Source organism: Lynx rufus, unplaced genomic scaffold, assembly GCF_022079265.1.
Source record: "Lynx rufus isolate CCGP_SWC_20201006 ecotype Redwood Valley unplaced genomic scaffold, mLynRuf1.p SCAF_20, whole genome shotgun sequence".
NCBI lineage: Eukaryota > Metazoa > Chordata > Mammalia > Carnivora > Felidae > Lynx > Lynx rufus.
In genome coordinates this window covers 18,985,637-19,011,666 of record NW_025814835.1, presented here as the reverse complement: position 1 = coordinate 19,011,666, position 26,030 = coordinate 18,985,637, and the positions used below count along the sequence as shown (strand labels likewise).

The window sequence follows — 26,030 nt, the reverse complement described above, 5'->3', positions numbered from 1 at the left end:
TGTATTTCTGCTTGTTGTCAACTTGGTTATTAAAATCTTAGCTATAAAACTTTGTTTCGGGCTTAACCACCACACCTTTTCCCAGATCTGCTGTTACTTCAAAGGTCTGGCCATTAATTTCCAAGATATTAGAATTATGCTACCCCTGACTATGCTCCATTATTTCTACTTAACTCACCTGTAGTGAAGAAAGCAGAATGAAAAATAACATGTGAAATAAGGTGATCATTTTTCAAAATCCGAGAAAACATAATCTAAGAAAACTAAAGGCAAGAAATACCTTAGATGCTCCAATTTACTGCAAGCTAACCTTTTAAAAATGGTAACTTTTAATTACAAAGCATTGTTTCATTATTGTGACCAAATGTATAGTAACTCAGAAAAATGAATACTCCACAAACTTCTTGTAAATGAGCAGATGTGCTTGTTAACTTCTCAAAGGTAGAATAAGGCAGTTATCCCCTTTGATCTGGTTTTGTATCACCGAGTTGATAAAGATAAATACCTAGGCGAAAATTGTTTTTAAGTGTATCCAATTAATAGTTTGTTATTTTATGAACAACAGTGACCTCAGGTATAACCGTTTATTTTTCACTGTGCTGTAATGTACAGGTGTCAAATTGTCATAGAATGTATCCTAACAGTCCCCCAAATGTTAAGCCTCATGTGTCTCATTTGATTTTTAAAATAAGTACATCATGTCTACTCCGGTATTTTTATAGGTGTATCTCATTGGTAGAAGGTGTCTTTTTCTGAACATTAACTGTATGAGAATTTATGAGAATGATTTGCCATGTTTTCAGATTTCTGTAATTTTGCAAGCCTCTGACCACTATTTCTGAAATATATCTTTCTTCATGAAAAAGCTAATAACGTTCTTAATGTTAGTTTGTAGCTTTTAAAACTTGGCATGTTATCTCAGATTCACCTTTGAGAGGTAAAGTGAACCAACACTTGAACATTATTCTTGGTAGTTATTTACTACAAGATTTCTGACTACATAGATATCATAGATCTCAGGAATTTTTGAATTTCTGTTTTCTCTCAAACTGAGAGTATTTGCACTAAAAGTAAAAACAAATTGACTTGTTGATGTTTAGGTAGAGAATAAGGGGGAAAATAAGATAATGCATATCATAGAGAAAAGGATGTGGAACTTGTCTATGAAGAATAAAAAATTTGTTACAAGAATTACTTGAAAATACAAGTTGCTTTCAAAGCTTACGGTTTCTAATTATCAAAATAATCAATAGATCAGCATACCCTCATGATAGTGATTATTTTAAGTTTCCTTTGAAACAGAAAATCATTTTGGAGTGTTTTATCTGATTTTGAGGAGAATGGATATGATGTATTTTGTCAAATGCACACACATAATACATATATGTGCAAAGGCATTATTTTAAAATGGCTTCAACAGCAACAGGAGATAGGCATTTGCAGAACCTGTGGTGTTCCAGCAGGGGGCTATTGTGCATGCATACAAATGAAGAGCATGTTTGTTTACTTCAGCTTTCAAAGGAGGGGGGACACCATGCACAAGCAACCCAAACAGGGAAGGCCTCATAGATTTGGGGAGCAAATCTATACCCCTCACCCCCAGTAGGTATGAGGAAAACACTGACAGATGGGTCACAGAATAACTAAAATATGTTGGTGAGAGGTGAATACTCAAAGCATTCTATGTGCACACACCTGGTTTGGTAATAATGGGAAAATTTTGAAATAAATGTTCAAGTGCCCCACAATTGTCATTTTTATCTTTTTTCCCAAGGAGGTAGACTGGAAGATTCAGAAAACTTGGTCTGTTTTATTCATTTCAGGCGCACAGGTCGAAATTCACATGTTGGCCATATCACCAACTATCTGCAATTTAAATTTTTTTTCCATATCATCGACATTTATGTGCCTTATTATGTAAAACGTGCAGGATTTGCAGTGCTCTGAGGTGTGCCAACAAATGAAAATAATGTGCAGTATTCGTACAAAAGCACTTGGCCGAAGGAAAGAAACTTAATTACATTTACAATGGTATAGACCCACTAATTCTCCTTGTAATTTTAGGAAACCCAGATTCACCACCAAGAGAGTGAGGTCTGAGAGTCCTTTTTCACACATTGGATGGTCACCAATCTATGCCTTTTTGTGTTTCTGTTTAACAAATTCTTTATAGTGTTTGACCAAGAATTGGGGTACAACGTATAACTGAAATCTAATTAGAAGAAGACTAGCCTTTTAAATTCTTTTAAAAACAAATTGGCTCTAAAATGAATTAATATGAAAAGAGTTTTGCTTATTTTAAACATCTCCCCCCTGCCCCCCCCAACCCCTGGCCGTTGTTAACAAAGCTTATTTGGAAGATTACTGTTACAAAGTTGATATCTCCGTGGCATTGTACTTTACTGGTCTTAACTCTAAGTAGCAAGTAGTGGTGGAAAATGTCTGGGCCAAATATATGTGGAAACAGTTTACACTGTGGAAACTCCACTGAGGGTCACTGTTCTCATTATGATTCTAAAACATAGACAACACATTTTTAAAATCTCAAAAATCCAGTTCTAGCTCACTTAGATTTAAATTTTACTGTCTTGGTACACTAAGACTATTATATACTATTATATATGTGCATATAATTATATATTCTTTTTTTTTGTTTATTTTGAGGGAGAGAGTGTGCATGAGGGAGGGGCAGAGAGAGAGGGGGAGCGGCAGAATCTCAAGCAGGTTCTGTGCTGTCAGCACAGAGCCCAACGTGGGGCTCAGACCCACAAACCCTGAGAGCATGCCCTGAGCCGAAATCAAGAGTGGGACGCTTAACTGACTGAGCTGCCCGGGCGTCCCCATATGATTATATATTCTTAGTGTGTGTATGTATATGTAAAGTCAGCATATTTGATTAGCACCCTATAATGATTAAAAAGGCATATCTTAAAAATAATATTCCATTAGGCAACCACATTTATCAATTTTGATAATAGGAGAAAGTTGAAGTTATTTTGTTTAAAGTACACCTGAAAAACAGTTTGAACTCAACTTGCTTTTGAAGACCTAGCTTCTTTTAGGTTCTTCTGTTTATGTTAAGGCATGTTTTAAAATATATTTTGATTGGACAGAGTTCACTGTCATACTAAATTCATCATAATATACAATCTTACAGATTTTTCATAGTATCAGTTGATAATACCACATCACATGTAAAGTATCCCTGGGATTGAGAAAAGAGAAATGAGATAAAAATGAAGATTTGGAAGAATATTTCGCTGGTCTGAAAATAGAAATCTTTTGTAGTTTAATTGACTAACATTTGATCCATATGCTAAGACTATTCTAGCCATGTGCAGACTTGGTAAATAGTAAATCACGTCTTAATTCTGAGTTTCTCTGTTCTCAAGATTGCCAGTATTAATAAAGTTCACTTTATTAAAACTACTTTGTTCTTTAATAATTAATCAAAACATGATATTACTGAATATGCTTTATGGCAAATAAAACAAAGGTGTAAGTGATCATGATAGAGACTATTTTCTAGCTTAATCCAGCTTAGTATATTAAACAGTCTTGACATGATGCCATTTAGTTTTCACTGTGAAATCTTGCAACATACTCTTTTCTGATCATTCAAATAGAATCCTACAAAGTCCCAGATATTTATTAGTATGCAGTCTTATTAAATACAAGGTTTTTTGGTTCTCTGAGGCAATATGTAGTAAAAGCAATTTATTTTTCTATACGTACAATTCTAAAATTTATTAAATATGGAAAGGGTAAAGAAAAACATTTAAAATTTTATTGCCATCATTTATCATGAATAAATCGGTGTTTCTGAATTTCCAAAGGGATGTTTTAGAGTATATTGAAATTTATACCAAATTCAGAAAACATTGATGTCATTGCGAATGTCACGTGGACTCTGTCATGTGCCAGAGAAATTTCTGACGTAAAATTAGTGAGCTAAACCAATCCAAATGCAACGTTCTGTTTTAAAAAACCTTAAAGATATGTTTGTGATATAGTTTTAAGGATAATTATGGTCTTGAAGTGAATTACGATTGAATTCGACCACATTACGTCATTAATTTTGGCTAGAATTTTAAATATCAAACATATGTCAGTCCTCTGTGGAAAGCATTCTGATGCTCGATCCTAAACAAAGAATTAAATTTTGGAGAACAGTTTTTCCGGGTCAATTCTCACAGTTCTTAGACTGTATTCTCAGAGTAGTAAACGGGTAGTATTGTCTTATCCGAGGCTTAATACCTAATACAATAACAGAGCCCCATCAATAGAGGGCTAATAGCAGATATGAAGGATATGCTGGCACTTCGTCTCGTAAAACCGCTGTTCGCCCTAATTCAAATCCATTGATTCCTATTCCAGTTAAAACTGAAGAACTTAATATGTCTTTTAATCCTTTTATTGTAAGCTAGGATAAAATTAATTTTACCCTGGAACTGCACAAAGCCAATTAACATGATCTTTAGAGTTATTTAGTAAAGTGCTTCAAACTGGTAAATTTATCTTGACCTCTTGGTTGCACTCTCTGACTGCTTTTTAAATGAGGTAATCAATATCTCACAGCCCTTTAAATAGCTTAAACTTCTCAAATATTTTACCTGTGTTCTAGTTAAGCTGTAAGTAAAGTGTTTACTCCTGTTCGCGTAAATCTAGAGTCAATTATGCTAAATCTAAAGACAATTATGTACTTTTGAGGAACACTGTATGAATTAAACGGTTGTTTTAATAAAATCAAAGGCTCATATTTTGTTTAAAGTAACCCAATAATGAAGAAACATATTATTTTTGCACAGAACAACTATTCTGTTTGCAACTTAAAATGTAGAACATTTATGTCCTTTCCCACTGCATGCAGCTTCTGTTTTCCACACAGGGCCAGTCGAAGGTATTAATTTTCTTACTGTGATAGGGTGATCAACCGTCCTGTCAAGAAAATGGATCTCCATGTCACCCTTTAGCATGATTAAATGGAGGCATGTCTCTGTGAAAAAATACCAAATTTTCATGAGACAAATGAAACTGTAGAAAGGTCTACTTTTATAGAATTATTTTACTTTTAATATTTCAAAATCTCCCATTTGATTATCACTTATAGGAAAACATTTCAGCTAATTGCATATTGTCTTGTATTATTTAAGAGCAAACCCAGGCAAAGCCAATAATTTTAAATGTCTTCAAATCTAAAAAATTAAAGAATCAGAAATTGGGGTATGTTACTGTTGGAATAGTAGTAGGGATAGGCCGCCGTACTTAATACAGTCACTAATCAGTCAGTGTCTCTTTTAGGGGATCCCTTTTCTTCCTCTTACTCCTTGTTAACAAAGAGCTATGATGTGTTCAGACCTGGATACTGATAAAAATTAGATAGCATAGAATTTCAGCATCAGTAGTATTAATAACCAGTTGGACAGTGTTCTTATGAGCCTGTGCACATGCTGAACTTTAAATTACACCAAGTGATATACTTGACAGCTAATTAAGATTTCATATTTTGGCCACTTAGCAGAGAGCACCTGTTATGATCCTTTCTATTAGCTTCAGGATAAAATTTACAAATGGCTGTTTTAACGTACATTATTAAAACTTCCCTAAAGTCTTAATTCCTTCCCGAGAAGTGGGAGTTAAGACAAGATTGAGGCAATTAAACAAAAGGAACAGAGGGAAGGTGGGGGACCAGGGCTAGAGGCGGAGCTCTCCAAATGCCCCTGTTGTTTAATTTCCTACTGGAAGCAGCCCATGTGTGCTTCTGCCCCCCGCCCCCCTTCCCCCTTCAAGCAGTGGCCGTTGCAGAGGCTGAACGGCTGGGGTCAATGCCTTGCCTATTGATCAGTATCCCTGCAGTCCCCTGCTCCAGCAGCTGCTTCATTGGCTTCTTTCAGGGCCTGCTTCAGTACATTAGAATAGAAATCCATAACCAGAGCTGTGCTCATCCAAGCAGGGGAAGAAACTAAATTAAATGGTATAAAACAATCTTGGATCAGGAGTTTGTGCCAATTCATCTTGATCTAAGATGTCACACCGGGCTCTCTGTCTGAGCACCTGGGCTAGAGGCAGCCATAGTGAAAATAGATGGAGCTGCGATCATTCATTTGTCAGCTAAGGAGCAAGGCAGCGGTTAGCAATTCCCTTCTGCAGAGGTCAGCTGACAGAACAATCAGTGCAACTGCAGAATAGAGCTTTCCTTTGAACTATTGTTATGGAGCATGCTCTTGCCGAGTCGTGGGGGGAGGGGAGCTTCATTTGCTTCCTGTTTCAAGACTGCTGTGGAAATAGTGAAATACACACTACGTGCATCTAGATGCAGTTGCACAGAGCTCTTACTCCCATGTCTGTCCCTGTACTCAAATAAAGTTGGCTTTAAATGCACGTTCTGGTATCTAGATGATCAAACTGTTACATATCACTTTCTCTAGAATTTGGGTTCATTTTCATCCTCCTAATCACAGAGGCAGTGGTTATTGATTTTGTTTCTTCTTCGTATGGCTAACCTTTTAGGTTTTTCCCCCACTTCAGTTATTACAACTATGACAGACCAGTGGCATACTTGGAATCTCTGATTGCACGTACATATTAACACTCTTACTAATGTTTCTGTACCTTTAATAAACTCAGAAAAAAACACGAAGAGAGAGTTACATAGAATGGTATCAGAAGATATTTCTGAATGTTACTTAAATGTTTTTCAACATTTTAATTGAGGCTTTTTATAAGAAATGTGAATTCATGAAATATTTATGACTTTAGAAGTGACGGAGTAATTTTATAACATTGGAGGAATATCCTTAACTATACTATAAAAAATGAATTAGGGAGATGAATAAAATTTTATATAGAAGATTTAGAATATTTTTAAAGATCAGTGTATTCTCTGTGGACTCATACTGGGTTTTGTCTTTCTGTATACTACATGACAACTAATGACAAATTTTCAGAACTACCTTTTTTTTAATGTTTATTTTTGACAGAGAGAGAGAGAGAGAGAGAGAGAGAGAGAGAGAGAATGTGCAGGGGAGGGGCAGAGAGAGAGAGGGAGACAGAGGATCTGAAGCAGGCTCTGTGCTGAGAGCTGCGAGCCCAGAGCCCAGTTTGGGGCTCAAACACATGATCCCTGAGATCATAACCTGAGCTGAAGTCAGAAACTTAACCCACTGAGCCACCCAAACACCTCCTTTTTTTAAACATTAAACTGTGACATGCAGAATCTTAGAGACTATAGTGGCAACCATGAATCTTTTTTTTTGGTACTCCATTGTACCAAACTTTTATTTTCCAAATAAATAGTAACCACTCTTTGATGTTTCCATTTTAGTTTTCTTAGTGTTTTTGTTTTTTTTTTGTAAGTACTTTAATGCCACTCTCTTACGGAATTACTCCTTTCTAACTACTAAATTCTTTGTAATATCCTACCATTTCCTTTTCTTAGCCTCACCCAGGTCTGCTTGCCCACTTCTATTCTGCCTTTGAGCACAGTTAAAAAAATGCAATTTAAAATTTCTACTTAAAAGCTTTGTGCTCTAGGTGTTTTGTTTGTTTTTATTAAGCTTCTAGAGAAGCCATATCTACTTATCTTAAAAGGATTTCTTTGTTTTTACTTTTGTGTTAGTTAATTTTTGCTTAAATTCTTACTGTTTTTGACTAAATTTGTTACTTTTTGTTTTAATTTTTTAAATTAATTTTGATAATTAGTTAATTTAGATTCTTAAAAGAACTTAAGGCATGACATCTAAAGTTTGCAGTGTTTCTATCAACTTCCCAAAGACCAAACCAATCTTTTTAAAAATTTTTTCTTAACATTTTATTTTTTAGAGAGGGAGAGCATGCACGGGGTGGGGTGGGGGCTGGCAGTGAGAAAGAGGGAGACAGAATTCCAAGCAGGCTCCATGCTGTCGACACAGGGCTTGAACCCACGAACCTTGAGATTATGACCTGAGCCAAAGTCTGATGCTCAAGTGACTGAGCCACCCAGGTGCCCCAACACCAAACCAATCGTAATCTCACTTTGGTTTCTACAATATCCTTCTAATCCCCTAAATCTAATTATGTTACTCTGTGGCTTAAATCTTACCTTGAGTATCTTCCCACTTCCCACTTTTTATAGGATAAAGGTTGAAATGTGAATATGGTCTATGGTGCCATCTGTGGTCTAGCCCGTGCCTGCCTCTCTTGCCTGTTTTCTATCTTTCTCTTGGCTCTTAGGCTTCCAACCTGATTACCTGTCTTTGAGTTGGAAGTCAACAAATTACTTCATGCTTGAGGTTCTTACACAGACTGTTCTCTCAGTTCATAGTGTTCTCATTGATTCTGTAACCTATTTCTAATTCTTATTTAGTAGGCTTTAAGTTCAAAGAGGACAGGGATTTTGCTTTTCTCGTCCCTGTTCACTTCCAGTATAATACCATGAATACATCAGACCTTCGATTCTTATATGTTGAATGACTAACTGATGGAATGAATGGATTTCTACCACCACTGGTACTGTTTTTCACCTGATCGTTGCATGAGTCTTCTTTTAGTTCTGCTGGACACCAGTCTTGTTTTACCTCGTAATCTACCTTTCTATCGCCACTCTCATGGTCTTTCTAACAGTGAATAAATCTGATATCACCACCTTATGCAAAATTGTTCCAATAGCTTTCCATTAAACAAAAGTTAAAAGTCTTCAGTTTGCCATGCACAAGTCTGTCTTGATTTGGTACCCCTTTAGCTTCTCCCATTGTCATTCCCTTGCCTTACCTTCATTTAGCATAGAATGACAGAGTAAATGAAGAGACAAAATAAAACATCTAAAAGCAGTCAGAGGTCCCTGCTGCTAATTTCTTAGCGTTCTGAGCTCTGAGGGCCCTTTTCTATATTGATTTAAGTAATATAGAGAGTGAAGTATTAAAAGGGGCTGGATGGATGACTAGAGAGAGTAGAAGGCTGACCTCCAATGAAGATGTCTCCAGAAGTTCACTTTTTAAATTTCTCTGTACCAAATATATAGCTGTGAGAGATAAAATATACAAACAGCAAACCAAAGAGACATAACTAGTCTCCAGAAAGATAGATACCCTTGTGGACAAGTAATAAAATAGAAGTGATCTGGGCTAATACCCTTAGCTACTTCCCAGAAGCGGGCTTTTGGCTCCTGTGAGCTAAAGAGGACTTAAAATATATCATGAGTACAGCTTAAAGCCAGGAGTGAGGCTATGGCTTTGTCAGTTCTTGAAAGGACCCTGAAAGGATGTGAGTAGGTTACTACTCAGTTCAAATCAAAGTTGTTATTAAAGGAGAAGAAGAATAGATATTAACTCTGTGACTGGCATTGTTAACTGTAATAAAAGATTGTGGAAATAAGTGAGTTGTGTTTACCCTAAGAACCTAGAAACAAAAGAAGGGCTCCTGGCTGGCTCAGTTGGTAGAGCATGCCACTCTTGATCTTGGGGTTGTGAGTTCAAGCCCCATGTTGGGCATAGAGTTTACTTAAAAAAGAACCTAGAAACAAAGAGAACACAGAGAAAACATACCGTAGGAGAAATAGTAAAAATAACAACAGAAGTTGGTGAAATAGAAAGAAACGAAATAATAAGATCAAAACAAATATTTTTTGAAAGTCTGATAAAATATAAATTTCTAGCAATACTGATCAAGAAAGGCATGAAAAGTAATATTAGAGAAGGCACAAATAATATTTAAATGGATCCATAGCAATGATATAACTGAAATATTTTCATGATAGTACTGTAAATAACTTTAATAAATTTAAAAACTTAGATAGATAATTCCTTTAAAACCACAAGCTATCAGAAATGACTCAAGAGGAAATAGAAAGCCAAACTGGACAAGTAACTGCCAAACTATTTTCTAAAGTAGTCGAACCTTTTTACATTTCCACCTGCAGTGCATACTCATTTTCCGTCCATACTTGACAGCACATTTTATAATCCTTTTTATCACAGCCCTTCTAGTGGATGTGAAGTGATATCTCCTCGTGGTTTTGACTTGCATTTTCCTAATGACCAGTGATGTTAAGCTTCTTTGATATGCATCCTGGCCCTTTATATATCTTTGGAGAAATATCTATTCCAATTGTGTACCCATTTTAAAAGTTGTACTTTTTTATTATTGAGATGTAAGAGTTTCTCATATATTCTAGATAAAATCCTTTATAGATATCTGATTGACAGTGTTTTCTCTCAGTCTGTGTGTTGTCTTTTTAGTCAGTTGATTTTGTCTTCTTAAGTGCAAAGGTTTGTAATACTGGTGAAGTCCAATTAAAGAAGTTTTTAAAATTACTTGTGCTGGGGCGCCTGGGTGGCGCAGTCGGTTGAGCGTCCGACTTCAGCCAGGTCACGATCTCGCGCTCCGTGAGTTCGAGCCCCGCGTCGGGCTCTGGGCTGATGGCTCAGAGCCTGGAGCCTGTTTCTGATTCTGTGTCTCCCTCTCTCTCTGCCCCTCCCCCGTTCATGCTCTGTCTCTCTCTGTCCCAAAAATAAATAAACGTTGAAAAAAAAAATTAAAAAAAAAATAATAAATAAAAAGAAAAAAATTAAAAAAAAAATTACTTGTGCTTTTGGTATCATATCTAAGAAAGCATTGCCTACCCCCAGATCGTAAAGGTATATCTATATTCTTCTTCAAGTTCTCTTATTTTAACTCTTATATTTAGTACTGTGAACCTATTTTGAGTTGATTTTTTTTAATTGATTTTTTTTGTATAGAGAGAAATGGAAGCCCAGATTCATTCTTTAGCATGTGGATAACCGGACATCTCAGTGCCATTTATAAAAAGACTGTTCTTTCTTGGAAGAGTAATCTTGAATTTTTTTTTTTAATTATATGTCTTTGTGTATTGATAGTGTTTTAACTTCTGTTTGGGTTTTCAGGTTGCTTATCAAGTATCCCACAAATGAAAAAGATTTCCACATCTTATGAGGAAAGACGGAAGCAAGCTACTGCTATTGTTTTACTAGGAGTCATAGGAGCTGAATTTGGTGCTGAAATTGAACCTCCCAAATTGTTGACCAGACCGCGAAGCTCTAGCCAGATTCCTGAGGGATTTGGCTTGACTAGTGGTGGATCCAACTACTCACTGGCCAGACACACTTGTAAGTTTTAAAATTCCTAACGCTGATCTGTTGCTTTCAGTACACATTATTTGTTAACAGAACCTCAGAATACATCCCGGGTTTTAGCCCAAACAGAATGCTGACATGAAGTTAGAAAGCACTATGATCTGTTTGGCACATTACCCTTTGGTTATAGTTACCAAACTTTAAAAAAAAAAAAATTAAAACATGGTCTTAAAAATGCTTTTCTTAAAAAGCACATTTCTGATCTTTGTGTTCTCACATTTTGGTCAAGATTTTAGTCCCGACTTCTAATTTCTAAAACAATTTCTGTAAAACTATGCAACAAGTCCTGAATGTGGTTTGAAAAGTCAGGAGTGGGGCTGGATTAGTTACATTCAGAGCTCAAAGGGCCTGTGTCCTCCTGCTAACTTGTGTTCTGTGTATGTTAATAACAAGTAAGGATATTTTGTAATGTCTTTTGGTACTCCAGTGTTGGAACTCCTTTAGGTAGGGTCCTTACCTACCATATTGCAAAATAATTTCTAACAAATCGTGTTATCGTAAGGACCAAATATAATCCTACTGAATATATCACAAGGTATTCTTTATAGAACAAATTGCAGTGTGTTTTGGGGGGTTTTGGCTTTTAAGCAAGGGAGAAAGAGCTATGTTACTTTGTTAGGTATGACAGCAGAAAACTTCACTGGATCATTGTCACATACTTTTGCTGTGAAATCATGGAGCCATATTAGTAGCTTTTATAATTAAAACCCTCCTGTAGATTTAGCTGCCTGTCTCCGCATGCCACCCCCCTCCTTTTTTTCTAGATTCCTGGTACAACAAATACTTACTAGTGGTTGGTAACCTCCTGATCTCTGTTTGACATTGAGCATCAGAGATTAATGATAACAGTTCCACCACCAACAGTAATAAAGCAACTAATTCTTTGCACATGATTTTAAGCTCTTTTACGTACATTAACTCACTTAATCTTCATAATAACCCTATAAAGTGGGTACTTCAGTTATCTCTGTTTTACACATAAGGCTAATTGGGCACAGAGGGGTTTACTCACCCTGGCTGAGATCACACCTCTAGGAAATGGCAGTTTTTGTTCCAGCACAATCTGTTTGTTGGGTCCAGAGCTTGTGCTGTTGACAATTACGCAAAGTGCTACTGTTTAATGGCTCCTAGATGCAAAGGGCTTAACCACTGACCTGGCTAACACGTGCTGTTACTTTTTAACTTAAATAGTTTTCTCTCCCCTCATTTGAACTTTACAAAAGAAATCAAGCCATCTTCAAAGTCGCTCAGCCAAAATGTGGTAAAATCTAAGGTTGAACTCAAATGTCTCGTGACCCGAAGACCCATGCGCTTTGCATTTGCCGTCTGTGCACACCGGCTCTCCCTCTCCTGCCAAGGCCTGCCGGCTGCGGGCCCCTCCCTCTCACCCCTAGTAGCTTTATCTTTTCCCAAGTTCTGCACGTTCCCTGCTCAAATCTCCCACTCTACAAAAGGCCCTAGAGTTAGGCTCACTTCTCTATGTCACTCCAGACACCCTAGGATTTGTGTATATAGTTTCTTAGAATCTTGGCATTAGACTATATTAGAGGTTAACGAAACTTTGGCCTGATTTAGTTGCCTGCTTTTCAAACTTTTGCTCACCATCTCTCTCGCGAGGGTCAAGAAATGTCTGGTTGCTCGTACGGTTCTATGTTAACAGCTAAAACTTTTCAATAATAAGTTTAAACATTTGCAAAAGATGTAATTTAGAGACTATTGTGAATATGGACATTGAAAAATGAAATACTGTTCTTGTAAATATATTCAATATATTCAATTGAATATTTACCATAACTATTTGATATTCAATTAAAAAAAAATACATGACAGACTTTCCTTGAAAAATCAGAAATCCTGCATCCTTGATTCTTTTCCTTAAAGAGAGAAAATTTCTCCCTCACAGTTTTAAGGAACATGTTCATTTGCATATTTAGCATCTAAAAATCAATCCTTTAAACTAACTCTATCTTAAAACTATTTGTGCTTTTAAATCTATTCCTTGAAAAGTCTTATGATGCTTTCATTTCAAGGGGTTACTTATTATGAAGACTATTGATTTAGTTCAGCATGTTTTGTACAATATCTTAACCATATTCTTTCTTATTTTGTATTTTCCTGCAAGGAAAATGAACACAAATGCTGGCTCTCAGGAATTTTCACATAGCTCACTAGCAGTATCTGTACATAAATGTAGGAACATCATAAATTAATGAGTTGCTGACTAATTCCACCCAAGCTGTTGGCTGGTTGCTGGGCAGATTAGTCTACATCATATTATCTCACTTATCCAGACTAATACTGTTATCCCCTTTCAAATCACGATTTATCTTTATGCAAAATTCTGATATTGCTTCTGTATTTTCTCTTAACTGTAATAATTTCACTTGCAAATTGTGTCTACTATAACTAGAAAAAGAGGAAGTAGGTTAGGAGAAAAGCAGGAATTTAAAAAGCTGTGGTAGAATAGAAATAGAGATTTTTCAAAGAAGCCTTGGTAATTGATAAAAGAAGAGTAGGGTCTCTGTGTTCTGCTCTTTGGGTTTGTTGGGAGACAAGGAGGTGAATGACGTGTCATGGGGTCCCAAAGCCTATTTCTGACAGGATGGAAACCTTGGGATGTGCTACGTGGAGGGACTTTTGCGTGATGCCACCTCGACTTTCCGAAGCAAGATAAATAAAATTCCCCCAAACATTGAAACTATTTAAGTGTTTTAGAGTCAAGTTCATTCCTCGAGCATTTTGAATAAAGGACTAGGTGTGGGAAGAGCAAAAGATAATGCTTCTTAGCAAATAATACTATTGATTATTTTATTGAAATAGTACAGATTCTGAGAGCTTTCTAGCCAGCAAGAAATATATATATAAATGAAAAGGTACCTATTAGAACCAGTTTAAAATGTGTAAAATATCCTTGATATTTTCCTCACTTATTATGGCTGCCCTATTTTAATAATTATAAAATATCAGTTTAAATCTTGCTCCCATGATTGGAAACAGTCAGATGTCTAAATGTTCTTGTGTCTTTCTTGGGCTCTTTTTGGATCAGTTATATATAATAATAACCTGTTGTAATGTTAACCTGCTGGAAGTTGCTATATGTATTGCTATGTTATTTGTTTATGTGACATTTAGAATGCATTGCAACCATTAAATATTTAGTCCTCATGGCAACCTATTGAATGAGATAATCATTATTATCCTCATTTTGAGATAAGGCCATTAAGATACAATATTTGATGAACTTTAATTGCTAATGCACCTAGAGGTATAGATAGTGAATTCTAACCTTCCTTGAAAAGCCATTCTGTTCTGTGAAAACTTATCATTATCCCAATTATCCGCATTGATAGGAGGGAAGAATGACACTGACACCAAATTCAAAAGTCATGCTTAGTTTTATAATGCATTTCATACTTATATTTGAATATACCTGAATCATTTGTGGGAGTTACACTTCACATAAAGTGTCCAAATTGCATATTGAAGACAAAGCTGAAGGACTCTGGAAATTAAGAAGCCTAGACTAGGCCACTCTTTCCTCGTGCCCTTGATCTGGGTTGCAGTTTCCTCTTGTTTAAAATAAAGGGCAGGACTATTCTGTCGTTAAAGCCCCTTTTGGTCCAGTTAATCTCTCCTTCTGAAGTGAAATAGCATCCCAGGAAATTCACCTTCATCACCTTCTCCTTTTCCATTTCATGTAGGGATGGATACTGTCTCATTCCAAAAAGCTAACTCAAAGAGAGATCATTCTTCATTTTTATTTTGATCCACAAAGACATTATTAGGACATTTTAGGGTAGTATTTATAATGTTGCCTGTAGGTCTTTGGTTCATTCTTTCATTTGGTCACGTCTCTTCTTGCTCATTTTATAATTGTGGAATTATGCTGGCACGTCTGTAGTAAATCCCATTTTGATCTCTCATTAGCTTTTTGACTTTGGGCAAGTGGCATAAGTCATTTCCCTAGGCAGCAGACTCTGAGACAGATTTGTGTGCAGGAGTATTCTCGTGATCAATACTTTTAGGGAGTGAAAAAAAACAGGATTGGGCAGAGCGAGATGTTGAATTGCATTTCAGTTGCTTAGGAAGCTTCAGCTCATCCCAGGGAACTCTGGGACCAGGATGGCCCTTCAAACTGTCCTTGAATTGGGGCAAAGGGCTTGGCCTTCATATCCCTGTGTCCTTCAGTCACTGGATCCACAGTGCCCTAGGGAGGGGTGTGACCTTGGATGCGGCAGCTCTCTTCATGTCAGCGCAAATCCTACAGAGGGACTCGACCAACACTTGTCAGCCACTGACCCCAAGAGCTTGGGGGCAGAGTGAGTTCTTCACTTGTAGAGGTGAGGGGATGGATAGCCTCTCCGGGCTTCCACTCGGCATGTTACTAACTTATGTGTGCCCTAGTTCCCTCTTTCTATCAACAGAAACGGAAAGAGGGGCTACCATTGAACACGCTTTCTACTTCAACAGCTTACATATTGCTTATCACCCTGCAAGACAGCTGTTTTGTCCAACACCTAGCATGATATGAAGCACATTCTCAATAGCTGATTATTGAGCATTTACTCTGTGCTGTGTACTTTACATATAATAACTTATTTAACTTTATAATCCTTCCAAATGGGTACTATTACTGTTATCACTAAATAGAGGAGGAAACTGAACCTTTGCCCAGGACTCACCAAAGTTTTGTGAAATTGGATTAACTTTTCTTTGTGTAGACAATAAATTAAGGGCATAGGTTAAATGCTTTAAGATCCTGCTAAGTCTGAACACCTATCTTGCAACTTTAAATCAGTATATTTTCTTTTTTGACTATTAAAAAATGTTTATTTAACAAAAAAGTTCAACATGAAAACGCACGACCTGATTTTTATATTGTAGTGAAATAGGTGCTAGGGAGACGGGGCACGTGGAAGCAGTCGATTTCTTCCAGGAACACACCCGTTGTTTATACTCCTTCCAAGACTTCTAACATGAGGATACTATTTCCTCGAATTACCACCATTCCAATATTGTTCTGTTGCCATCTCCACACATTGATCTATCACAATTGATCTATCATAGAGGGATCAAACCCCTGCCATATTCCATGGACATGTCTGCCACCAGTTAGTTTCAATGATAATTTCTTGCCCATAAATATTTCAACTCGGGAGGGTGAGCTTTGCTCATGGTGTCTACTCGGCAAGCTCAAAGATGCTTCCAAACGAAATTCCTAAATCAGTATATTTTCACCATTTCACACAGGTGTCTTGTGTTATAAGCAAGTAAGATTCAGAAATGTGGCTATAAATAAGAAGGGGAGGTCAGCAAGTAACAGGTCACCTGTAAATATGAACAACTCTTGACTCATCCTTTGGGGATGTGCTGCTTCCCTGGAGATATAAACATATACAAAATCCACATCGCCATACTTATGAAATGCCTTGCATCTATAGTGTGAAATATTTTGATTAGAGAAAATGAGTATTTTTCCCCACAGTGGGTCTTTAGCAATACTGTAATGCCGAATGCCAGGTTCTTTAGCGGGTCAAGGTTTTTTATGACCTCACAGATGTTACATGTGGAAAACACAGTGTTCGTGTGCATTTTTGTGTCTGTTCTGGGAAAAGGACCCACAGTTTCATTCAATTCTCAAAAGAAAGTCATTAAAATAAAAATGGATAAGAACTCTTAAGAGTTTGTTGGAAAAAATTGCTTATCTGTTATTATAATTTTTAAAACAACAGAGTTATAATCATATTGATTAGATCAGCTATCACACCACCAAATGGAAGGCAGCCTCAGTTAGACACTACCTCAGGAATATTTTAATATTATGAAACTTTTATGTAGAGTTTTTATTTTCTGGTACTATGTACCGTTTGATTTTATTTTGTTGTCATTTACTACTGTTGACGATTTTTCTCCAGAATGTCTATTTAATGAATATGTTGATATTGGTTGAGGTTGATTCTATAATGGATTTATTTCATAAATTTTAAGGTAAGAAAGTTAAGTCAAATTTCAAATGTTTTATCAGCAAGATTAGGACAAAGTCATGGACTTGCAATTAATAACGAAACTCGTGGTACTTGCAAGTTACGAATGAAAGTAGCCACAAGGATGAGGAAGACATCATGCCATTTAAAAGATAAACATAACAAAAATGGATATTTTCACTGTATGCAAACAAGTCATTAGATGGTATGATGACAGCCCCTGAGCAGGGCTGTAGCCATGGAGACTTCCTTTGTGTTTCTTTCCCTCGTGTTTCTAACCCTGACTTACTGGCACTTGGCGATAATTCTGCTTTCCTGTAGTCCTACTCCGCAGGCCACCTCATTCACTCATTCTTCTCATTGCACTGACTCAGCGTTTCATCCTCTTTACCACCACTTCTCATTTGTAATTTTACCTTTGAAAATCACCCTTTGGGGGCACCTGGGTGGCCCCGTTGGTTAAGTGTCCGACCCTTGGTTTCAGCTCAGGTCATGATCTGTAGTTCATGGGTTCGAGCCCCGCGTTGGGCTCTGCGCTGCAAGTGTGGAGCCTGCTTGGGATACTGGCTCTCTGCTCCTCTCCCACTCATATTCTCTCTCTCTCTCTTTCATGTCTCTTCCCCCTTCCCCTCTCTCCCCCTCCCTCTGTCAAAATAAGTAAATAAAAAAAGAAGAGGAAAGAAAATCATCCTGGTTCCAGATGCCATCTGTCTTGCATTGCTATACACCTTCCGTGTTTAGAAGGCGCCTGGATGGCTCAGTTGGTTAAGCAACCGACTTCGGCTCAGGTCATGATCTCATGGTTTGTGGGTTCAGGCCTGCGGCAGGCTCTGTGCTGACAGCTCAGAGCCTGGAACCTGCTTCAGATTCTGTGTCTCCCTCTCCCTCTGCCCCTCCCCTGCTTGTACTCTCTCTCTTTCTCTCTGGAAAATAAATAAAACATTTTTTAAAAAAAGAGAAGAAAAGTAATTCTTCACTCTGGCTATGTACTAAAATCTGGAATGTTTTCAAATGAGCCTTTCCCTGGCATTCTTATTCAGAAAAATCAGGCGTGGGGTTTGGGTATCTATGTGATTTTTAAAACTTCACAGGTAATTTTCATGTGTAGTCAGAGTAGAGGCATCCAGTAGACTGTGGAATCCTTTAGTTACTTTAAATTGAGTGTTCTATGGTAGTTCCAATCCTTAAACTACCTTAATGCACAGTATGTACTCTAATTTTTTGTTACATTTAAAATGGAAGAGATAATGGGAACTAATCTAAGTGAATAAATGACATTTATATCACTCTCAGACCTAATTCTTTAGGCAGCTCAGCTTTTTTATTGGGATTTTATTGTTCTGGATTGCTCAGGGTTAAATCTTGACATTACCACTCAGTAGCTGTGTGGCCTTAAGTGCTTTGTGGCCCAGTTTCTTTAACTTGAAAAATGGGGATAGTAATAGTACCTACCTCACAAAGTTACTGTGAGAATTAGGTAAATTAGTATACGTAAAGCACTTGGTAAGTGCCTGGCACTTAAGTGTTAGCTGAACGTTAGTATTTTAATGTTACTAGAGATGTTCATAGAAGACTAAGGAAAGGAAACAGCTCCTTTTAAGAGCTGTTTGCTAGGACATTTAGAGTGTATATTACTACCCTAAAAAGTTGTCTTAAGAACCTTATGAGATAGGGACACCTGAGTGGCTCAGTTGGTTAAGTGTCTGACTCTAGATTTCCGCTCAGGTCATGATCTTGAGGTCATGAGCTCGAGCTGTGTCGGGCTCTGTGGGGAGCCTGCTTAGGATTTTCTGTCTTCCTCCTTCTCTCTCACTCTCTCTCTCTCTGCCCCCACCCCCCCCCCCCCCGGTCTCCCCTTGTCTGCTCGCATGCTCTCTCTTTCTCTCTCAAAAATAAATACATAAATTTTAAAAATAATGACCCTTATAAGATAGGTATTAGTGTCAACATTTTCTATATGAGAGAACTGTTACAAAAAAATAACTTCCTTTGAATTATCTGTCTTGTAAGGGATTTGAACCCAGATGTATTTTACCCCCAAAGCCGAGGAAATTCTTTTCTGCAACACATGCTGATTCTATTTGTGGTAAAGCCCATTAGTTCCTAGAGGATTTATATGAAAAGATACTTTTCTATGGCTACATTATTATATATAAATGTTTAAATAAAACACTGTGTATGCTTGTAATTTATTTATAATGGGATAAATTTCTATATGTTTATGACTTTGTTTCCGATTTTAACCACATCAACAAACTAAGCTCAGATCAAATGGAAATTTTCACTACTCCTTTGTTTTTACTTGTAAATAATTTATCTTGTATAACAGCTTTATCATTTTTAACTGAGACCTGACACTTGCATTATAGACCCTGTTTGCTGATGTAATCCCATCCCTGTTGTCCAAAAATAACTTCAATTTGCAGTTGGTTTTTTGTTAATTTATTACTTTGTTTTAGATTCCTTTTCCATAGAACAAGTAAGTTGGACAAGGTTATTTCCAAGACCACTTCTATAAAAATCACAGAGTTCTATGAAATTATTACTGTATTATTATTTAATACTGTAGAGTGCTAGTGTTTATTGCTGCCATGTGATCGTGGCTATCTTGTTTTGATTGCTCTATACCAATTTTTCTGTCTGTTTCTATAGGCTCCAGTAGTCCACAGTTATGCCCTGTGTTTGAAGCCGGGCATCTTTAAAGTATTTTTCTGTCATCTTCCTTATGGGTACCTCATATCAACTTATCAGGCTATAGTCGTTTCTTTAAAATTAATTCTCTACATATATCGAGCTCTGTGGACATGTGTTATGTTGAATGTATTTCAGTAGCTGTACGTAACATCTGTAGTAGGTTGAGATCTATATCCTTACAGTAGAGTATGGAGGCATTATAACAGTGTTTTGGTCTAGAATGTGATGCGACATTGGCATAAGACTCTCCTATCTATCTAACGTATATATTAATATCCTTAATTCAGTTTTCAATTTTGATTTCAATTTTTAATTTCCTTTATTTCTTGTCACTGAGCTGCCTGAGTAGGTGATTCAGTGACAATTCTTAGCATTGTAGTGCCAGTAGCAACCCCCCTTTTTTTTTTCTTTTTGCAAAGGACATTCCTATTTCTAGTTTTTAAATAACGTTGATCTGAAGTCTTCTGATAGCACTGTAGAATGGTTTCTTCTTATTTGTGTGTCTTCATCTATGTGTGCTCCAGTGTCACCATAGTTAATATATTTAATTCTGTAAGTTCAAACAATTTTATATCCAAAAGGGACAATAGAGAACAGCTAGTCTAATCCCTTCAAAAGCCGCAGAACTTGGGGCAACTGGCTGGCTCAGTAGAGCACGTGACTCTTGATCTCAGGGTCATGAGCTTGAGTCCCACATTGGGCGTAGAGCCGTAGAGATTACTTTAAAAATACACATACACAAAAGCTGCAAAACTTTTGGTAGGTCTCCTAAAAAGACTTCCAGTAAGAAGTGAACGGACACGTTTTGTGAACTTGTTTGTAGATTGCCTGCCATGTCCTTAGAAAACCTCATTTCTAGGACTCTGTGCAATGGTCAGATGCCCAGGTCTATGTGTTATTACTCTACCTCTGTCTTCCGTGATCGTACAGCAAATGCTGGTGAACTTCTTAATGCCACCCAGGCCACTAGAGGACCTGGATGCTTGTATGAAATCAACAAATGTAAAGTTCCTTCCTTAAACCTTGGGTTTTCAAATTCTGTTCTGCAGAGCCCTGGGGCCCCTTAGAGGTGGTTGGTGGCTGCCTGGGCTCTCAACGCTACTTAAAGGACAGTAAGCACTGATTTTTGTGTGCTTTAGAAGTTGAAGTTTGGCATCACACTGTGTCTACAAAGAGAAACTGTCAAAGATAAGGCTAGACTCTACAAAACAGATAGACAAACATCAGATCCATCAGGACATCTTACTGACTCTGCCTTCAAGATACATAAAAAAATTCAGCTACTTCTTACCACCTTTACTGTTATCACTCTGGTTGGCTACCTTCATTTCTCACCCGGTTAATGCCAAGCCTTCCAGCTTCTATGCTGCCCCCCTTATGCTAGCTTTTTCATGGTAGACATGGTATTAAGGCTCTTAAAACCAAAGGTAGATAATATCACTCAAGGGTACCCACATGGCTAATCAGCAAGACACTCAAGAATCAGGAGCTTTTCTATCTACTGGTGAACAAAATAGAAAATGTAGAAAATGATGATTTTTTGAAAGACCCTTCAACTCAGCAAGACCCTAAAAACCAGGAGGAAAAAACCTGGACAACCCAGTTTAAAAACAAACACATTGTCAGCATTTTACTATAGAAAGAATGTAGATGCCAAAAAATACCCAACTTACCCAATAATCAAAAGACTTAGAGGATAAGACAAATTTACTAGAAATACTTGTTTAAAATAATTATTTTAGGGGCACCTGGGTGGCTCAGTCAACCGTTAAAACGCATCTGACTGCAGTTTTTAAAGCGTCAAACTTTGGCTCAGGTCTTGATCTCACAGTTTGTGAGTTCAAGCCCTGCATCGGGTTCCGTGCTGACAGCTCAGCAGCCTGTTTCAGATTCTGTGTCTCCCTCTCTCTCTGCCCCTCCCCTGCTCACACTCTGTCTCTCTCTCAAAAATAAATAAACATTAAAAAAATAATAATAAAATAAAATAATTTTTATACTGAATGGATAGTCGTGTAATTAAAATGATAGATTTTTATATTTTAAAATAAATATTAAAACCTCAATGATTATGACATCCATAGGAAGTCCTGTAGCTAGAATAAATTTAAGAAATATGGAGGAAATTATAATATTTTACTGAGGGAAATAAAATTTGAGTAAATAAAAAGGCATGTAGTTCTTTGATGGATGATTCCATGTGGTCAGTGTCTTAGTTATTCCCAAATTCATACGTGAATCTCACAGAAATATAATAAAAAATCTCAACATCATTCCTTTTTTTTTTTAAGTTTATTTATTTTGAGAGAGAGAGAGAGAAAATTCCAAACAGACTCCATGCTGTTAGCGAAATCCCATGAACTGTGAGATCGTGACTTGAGCCAAAATCAAAAATTGGATGCTCAACCAACTGAGCCACCCAGGAACATCATGGTTTTAATAACTAGTCAAAATTATCCTAAAATTAACTTACCAGAGATAATAGAATATTTGACTTATTTTGTTTTATTTAATAAACATGTAATATATTCCTGTCACTGTTTTAGGCATTTTGCAAATATCAACTCTCTTAATCCTTATTTGTAATCCTTTGAAGTATATAATTATTTAAAAAGCCAACCTTTGAAGTACTGTGAAAATATAAAATACTCAGATATAAACTTAAAGAATATGCAAGATTTTTACACAAAAAAATTTTTTTTTTAATTTTATCAAAAAGCATTTTTTAAAGACCTAAATAAATAGGGAGATAGACACTTTATGGCGTGGAGTACTCCATATAATTAGAATGTCAATTTTTATAAATTCAGTGCCATTCCAAACAAAACACCCCCATGATCTTTGTTGTTTTCATTATTAAACTTGACAAGCTGATTCTCAAGTTTATGGGACAGAGCAGTGAGTTAATAAAAGCCATGACACTTCTAAAGAACAAAGAGAGATTTTCTTTACCTTATATCAAAAGTTATTATAAATTTATAGTAATTAATATAGTCTTATTTTGGTGCAAAACAGACCAACAGACTTCTCTATAGAACAGAATAGACAGCACAGAAATGCTTCTAAACAGACATAGGAATTTGATTCTGTACAGATCTAGAATTATAGATCAGTGAAATAAAGGATAGAATTTTTGATAACTGGTATAGTTACCACAGGGAGAAGAATAAAATGGGATACCTAATGCCATTGTAGCTAACCCCCCTAACAAAACAAAACCCACAAAAAACTATATGGATTTAAAGACTTAAATATGAATACCAGAAGCATAATACTTTAAAGAGATGATATGGGAAAACATGACCTTGGAATGAGAAATATTCTGTAAACAGGTAACAGAAAGGCTAACCAAACAATAAAAAAGATGAATAATTGAACTACATTAAAATTACAAACTTCTATAGTCAGAAATATCTTTAAAAAACTGAAAAGTAAAGCCACAGAGGGAAAGGTCTTTATAGCACAGGTAACTGACAAAAGATTCTTAAACACATTTATGTTTGGGAAAAAGAAAAAACGGAAAAACAAATGCAGAGAAGAAAAATGCATAAAGATTGAAAAAGCACTTCACAGAGAGGGAATAAGAGTGGCTAAGAAACCTATGAAAAGATACTGTGTCTTGTAATCAGGTAACTGCAAATTAAAAGCAAAATGAACTATCATTTCTCATCTACCAAACTGAAAGCTTGCAGTGTGACTATCAAATTGTGATGAGGATTTGGAGCAAATAGAATGTTTATTATACTTGCTGTGGAGTGTAATTGGTTTAAGCTTTCGAAAACAGTTGGGTGTACTATCCCGTGAGTCTACTCTTCACTTATTCCAGAGAAACCTTTCCACCTGTGGGAAGAGTAATCGCCTCCTATTTTGTGGATTGCTTCTTGGTTACCTTGACAATGTGTTTCAAATAACACAGTTCTCTGATTTCAATGAAGTACAGTTTATCGGTTATTTTATAGTTCATGCTTTTTGTATTCTAAGAAATACTTGCCTACCTCAGAGTCTCAAAAAATCTTCCCCCGTGTTTTTTTCTGGGAGCTTTAGCTTTTGCATTTAGGTGTATGTAATTTTCAAGTATGATATGAAATATAGGTACAGAAATTCACTTGTTCGAGCAACATCTGTTGAAAGCATTTTTCTTTTTTGCTGCCATTAAATTGCCTTTTTTGAAAATCAGTTGATCTTAGATGTCTGGGTCTGTTTCTAGATCCTCTGTCCTCTTGTCATTAATCCCTGTTTATTCACTCCTACCACATTGTCTTGATGGCTTTAGCTTTAGAGTAAGTACTGAAATCAGATAGTTTCTCCCTTTGAGTTCTTCTGTTGTTAACTTATTTTGTCTGTCCTAAGTCATTTGTGGTTTGACAAAAATTTTGGGATCTATTTGTTAGTTTGTCTAAAAAAGTGAAAAATGGGGCACCTAGGTCCCTCAGATGGTTAAGTGTCTGACTCTTGAGTTTGGCTCAGGTCATGATCTCACAGTTCGTGGGATCGAGCCCTGTGTCAGGCTCTGCGATGTCATTTGAAGCTTGCTTGGGATTCTTTCTCTCCCTCTCTCTCTCTCTCTCTCTCTCTCTCTGCCCTTCCCCCATTCTTGCATGAGCGCTCTCTCTCTCTCTCTTGCAAAATAAATAAGCGTTTTTAAAAAATAAATAGGGGCGCCTGGATGGCTCAGTAAGTTAAGTGTCCCACTTCAGCTCTGGTTGTGATCTCGGGGTTTATGAGTTCAAGCCCCACATCAGGCACTCTGCTGTCAATGCAGACCCTGCTTTGGATCCTCAGTCCCCCTCTTTCTGTCCCTCGCCTGATGGTTCTTTCTCTCTCCCTCTCTCAAATAAACTTTTTTAAATAAAAAAATAAATGAGCAAAAAGCCTGTTGGGATTTTGATTGGAATTGACTATAATCTATAGATGAATTTTGGGGAGAGTTGACATGTTAACAATTTTGTCTTCCAGTGTGTGAATAGGCACTATTTATACCTTCTTGAGTTCCTCCTCAGCACTATTGTTTAATTTCTAAAGGTCTCACAGAGACTTTCAGGAGACTCAGAAGAAGAGGAAACAGAATGAGTCAGAAAAAATATTTGAAGAATATTGAAACTTTCCCAAATTTTCTGAAAGAAATAAATTTACAGGTTTAATAAGTTCAGAAAAAATCCCAAACAGTTGAACTTTAAGAGGGTCATGCCTCCAAACATCATAATTGTAATTTGTTTCCAGCTTTGACTATACTATTTTTCTTGTCTGCCTATGTGGTTGATAAATGATACCTGTTGTTACTTTAATTTGCATTTTAAACATTTTAGGTTGGTTTTCTTGTGTTGTGTTTACCATTTTTTAGTTCATCTATGAATTGCTTGTTCTGTGGTGTTTTGTTTTTTTTTTTTTAACTGAGATATGATGGATATGTAACATATTAGTTTCAGGCATACAACATAACGATTGGATAATCTCATCACCACAGTAAGTCTAATGAATGTGTCACCATACACAGTTATTAGATTATTCTTTTCCTTGTGTTGAGAACTTTTAAAATCTACTCTTGGCAACTTTCAAATATGCAATACAGTAATATTAACAATAGTCCCCATGCAGTACATCACATCCCCAGAACTTATTTATTTTATAGCTGGGATTTTGTACATTTTGACCTTTCACCCATTTTGCCCACCTCCGTCTTTGTCCTCCGTGTTATTTTTTATACGAAGTTCTTTACTTTGGTACTATTGGTACTTTTAAAATAGATCTATATACAAACATCTTTTCAGCTTATTGTTTCGTATTTACATTTTCTGATTCTTTGTGGTAGACATTTAAAATTTTTATGTCGTCAGATCTTTAGTCTTTATTTTCATGTTGTTGAACCAAAAAAATAAGGAACATACATGCATATATTTTCATTCAGTTTGGTAGTCAATAATATGTATTCAGGGGTCTAGAATCACAGTGACGGGAGGTAATAAAAGTGGCTTTCCCAGTTACCAGTATGGGAAAATACTAGAATGAATTTTGAGCTATCAGTTGAAGTCATGGTTTTTTAGTATGCATGAAGACAGATATACAAGTATAGATATGTGTGTGTGTGTTGGTTAGTATGCAGGCATATATTTCCTAGCTGTGGTCACTGAAAGGGCCTAAGAGCTGTGACATCCCAGTAACAATGTGTGCCTACCCAGAGCTCAGAAATTGATTTTAAATACGACTGTTTAATAAAACAACCCAGGAC

General features: G+C 36.5%; 1 protein-coding gene and 1 pseudogene across 1 annotated transcript in view; one reads left to right on the top strand and one right to left on the bottom strand.

The window, feature by feature from the left end:
• The window catches only part of WDR7 (WD repeat domain 7), a 357,963-nt gene that overhangs the window by 194,888 nt on the left and 137,045 nt on the right, over window positions 1-26,030 (top strand). The window contains exon 21 of the mRNA XM_047086392.1: window positions 10,881-11,102. Within this exon, the coding sequence (XP_046942348.1) occupies window positions 10,881-11,102 (222 nt within the window). The remainder of the gene's footprint in view (window positions 1-10,880; window positions 11,103-26,030) is intronic.
• On the bottom strand, window positions 16,081-16,304 carry LOC124517127 (small nuclear ribonucleoprotein G-like; annotated as a pseudogene).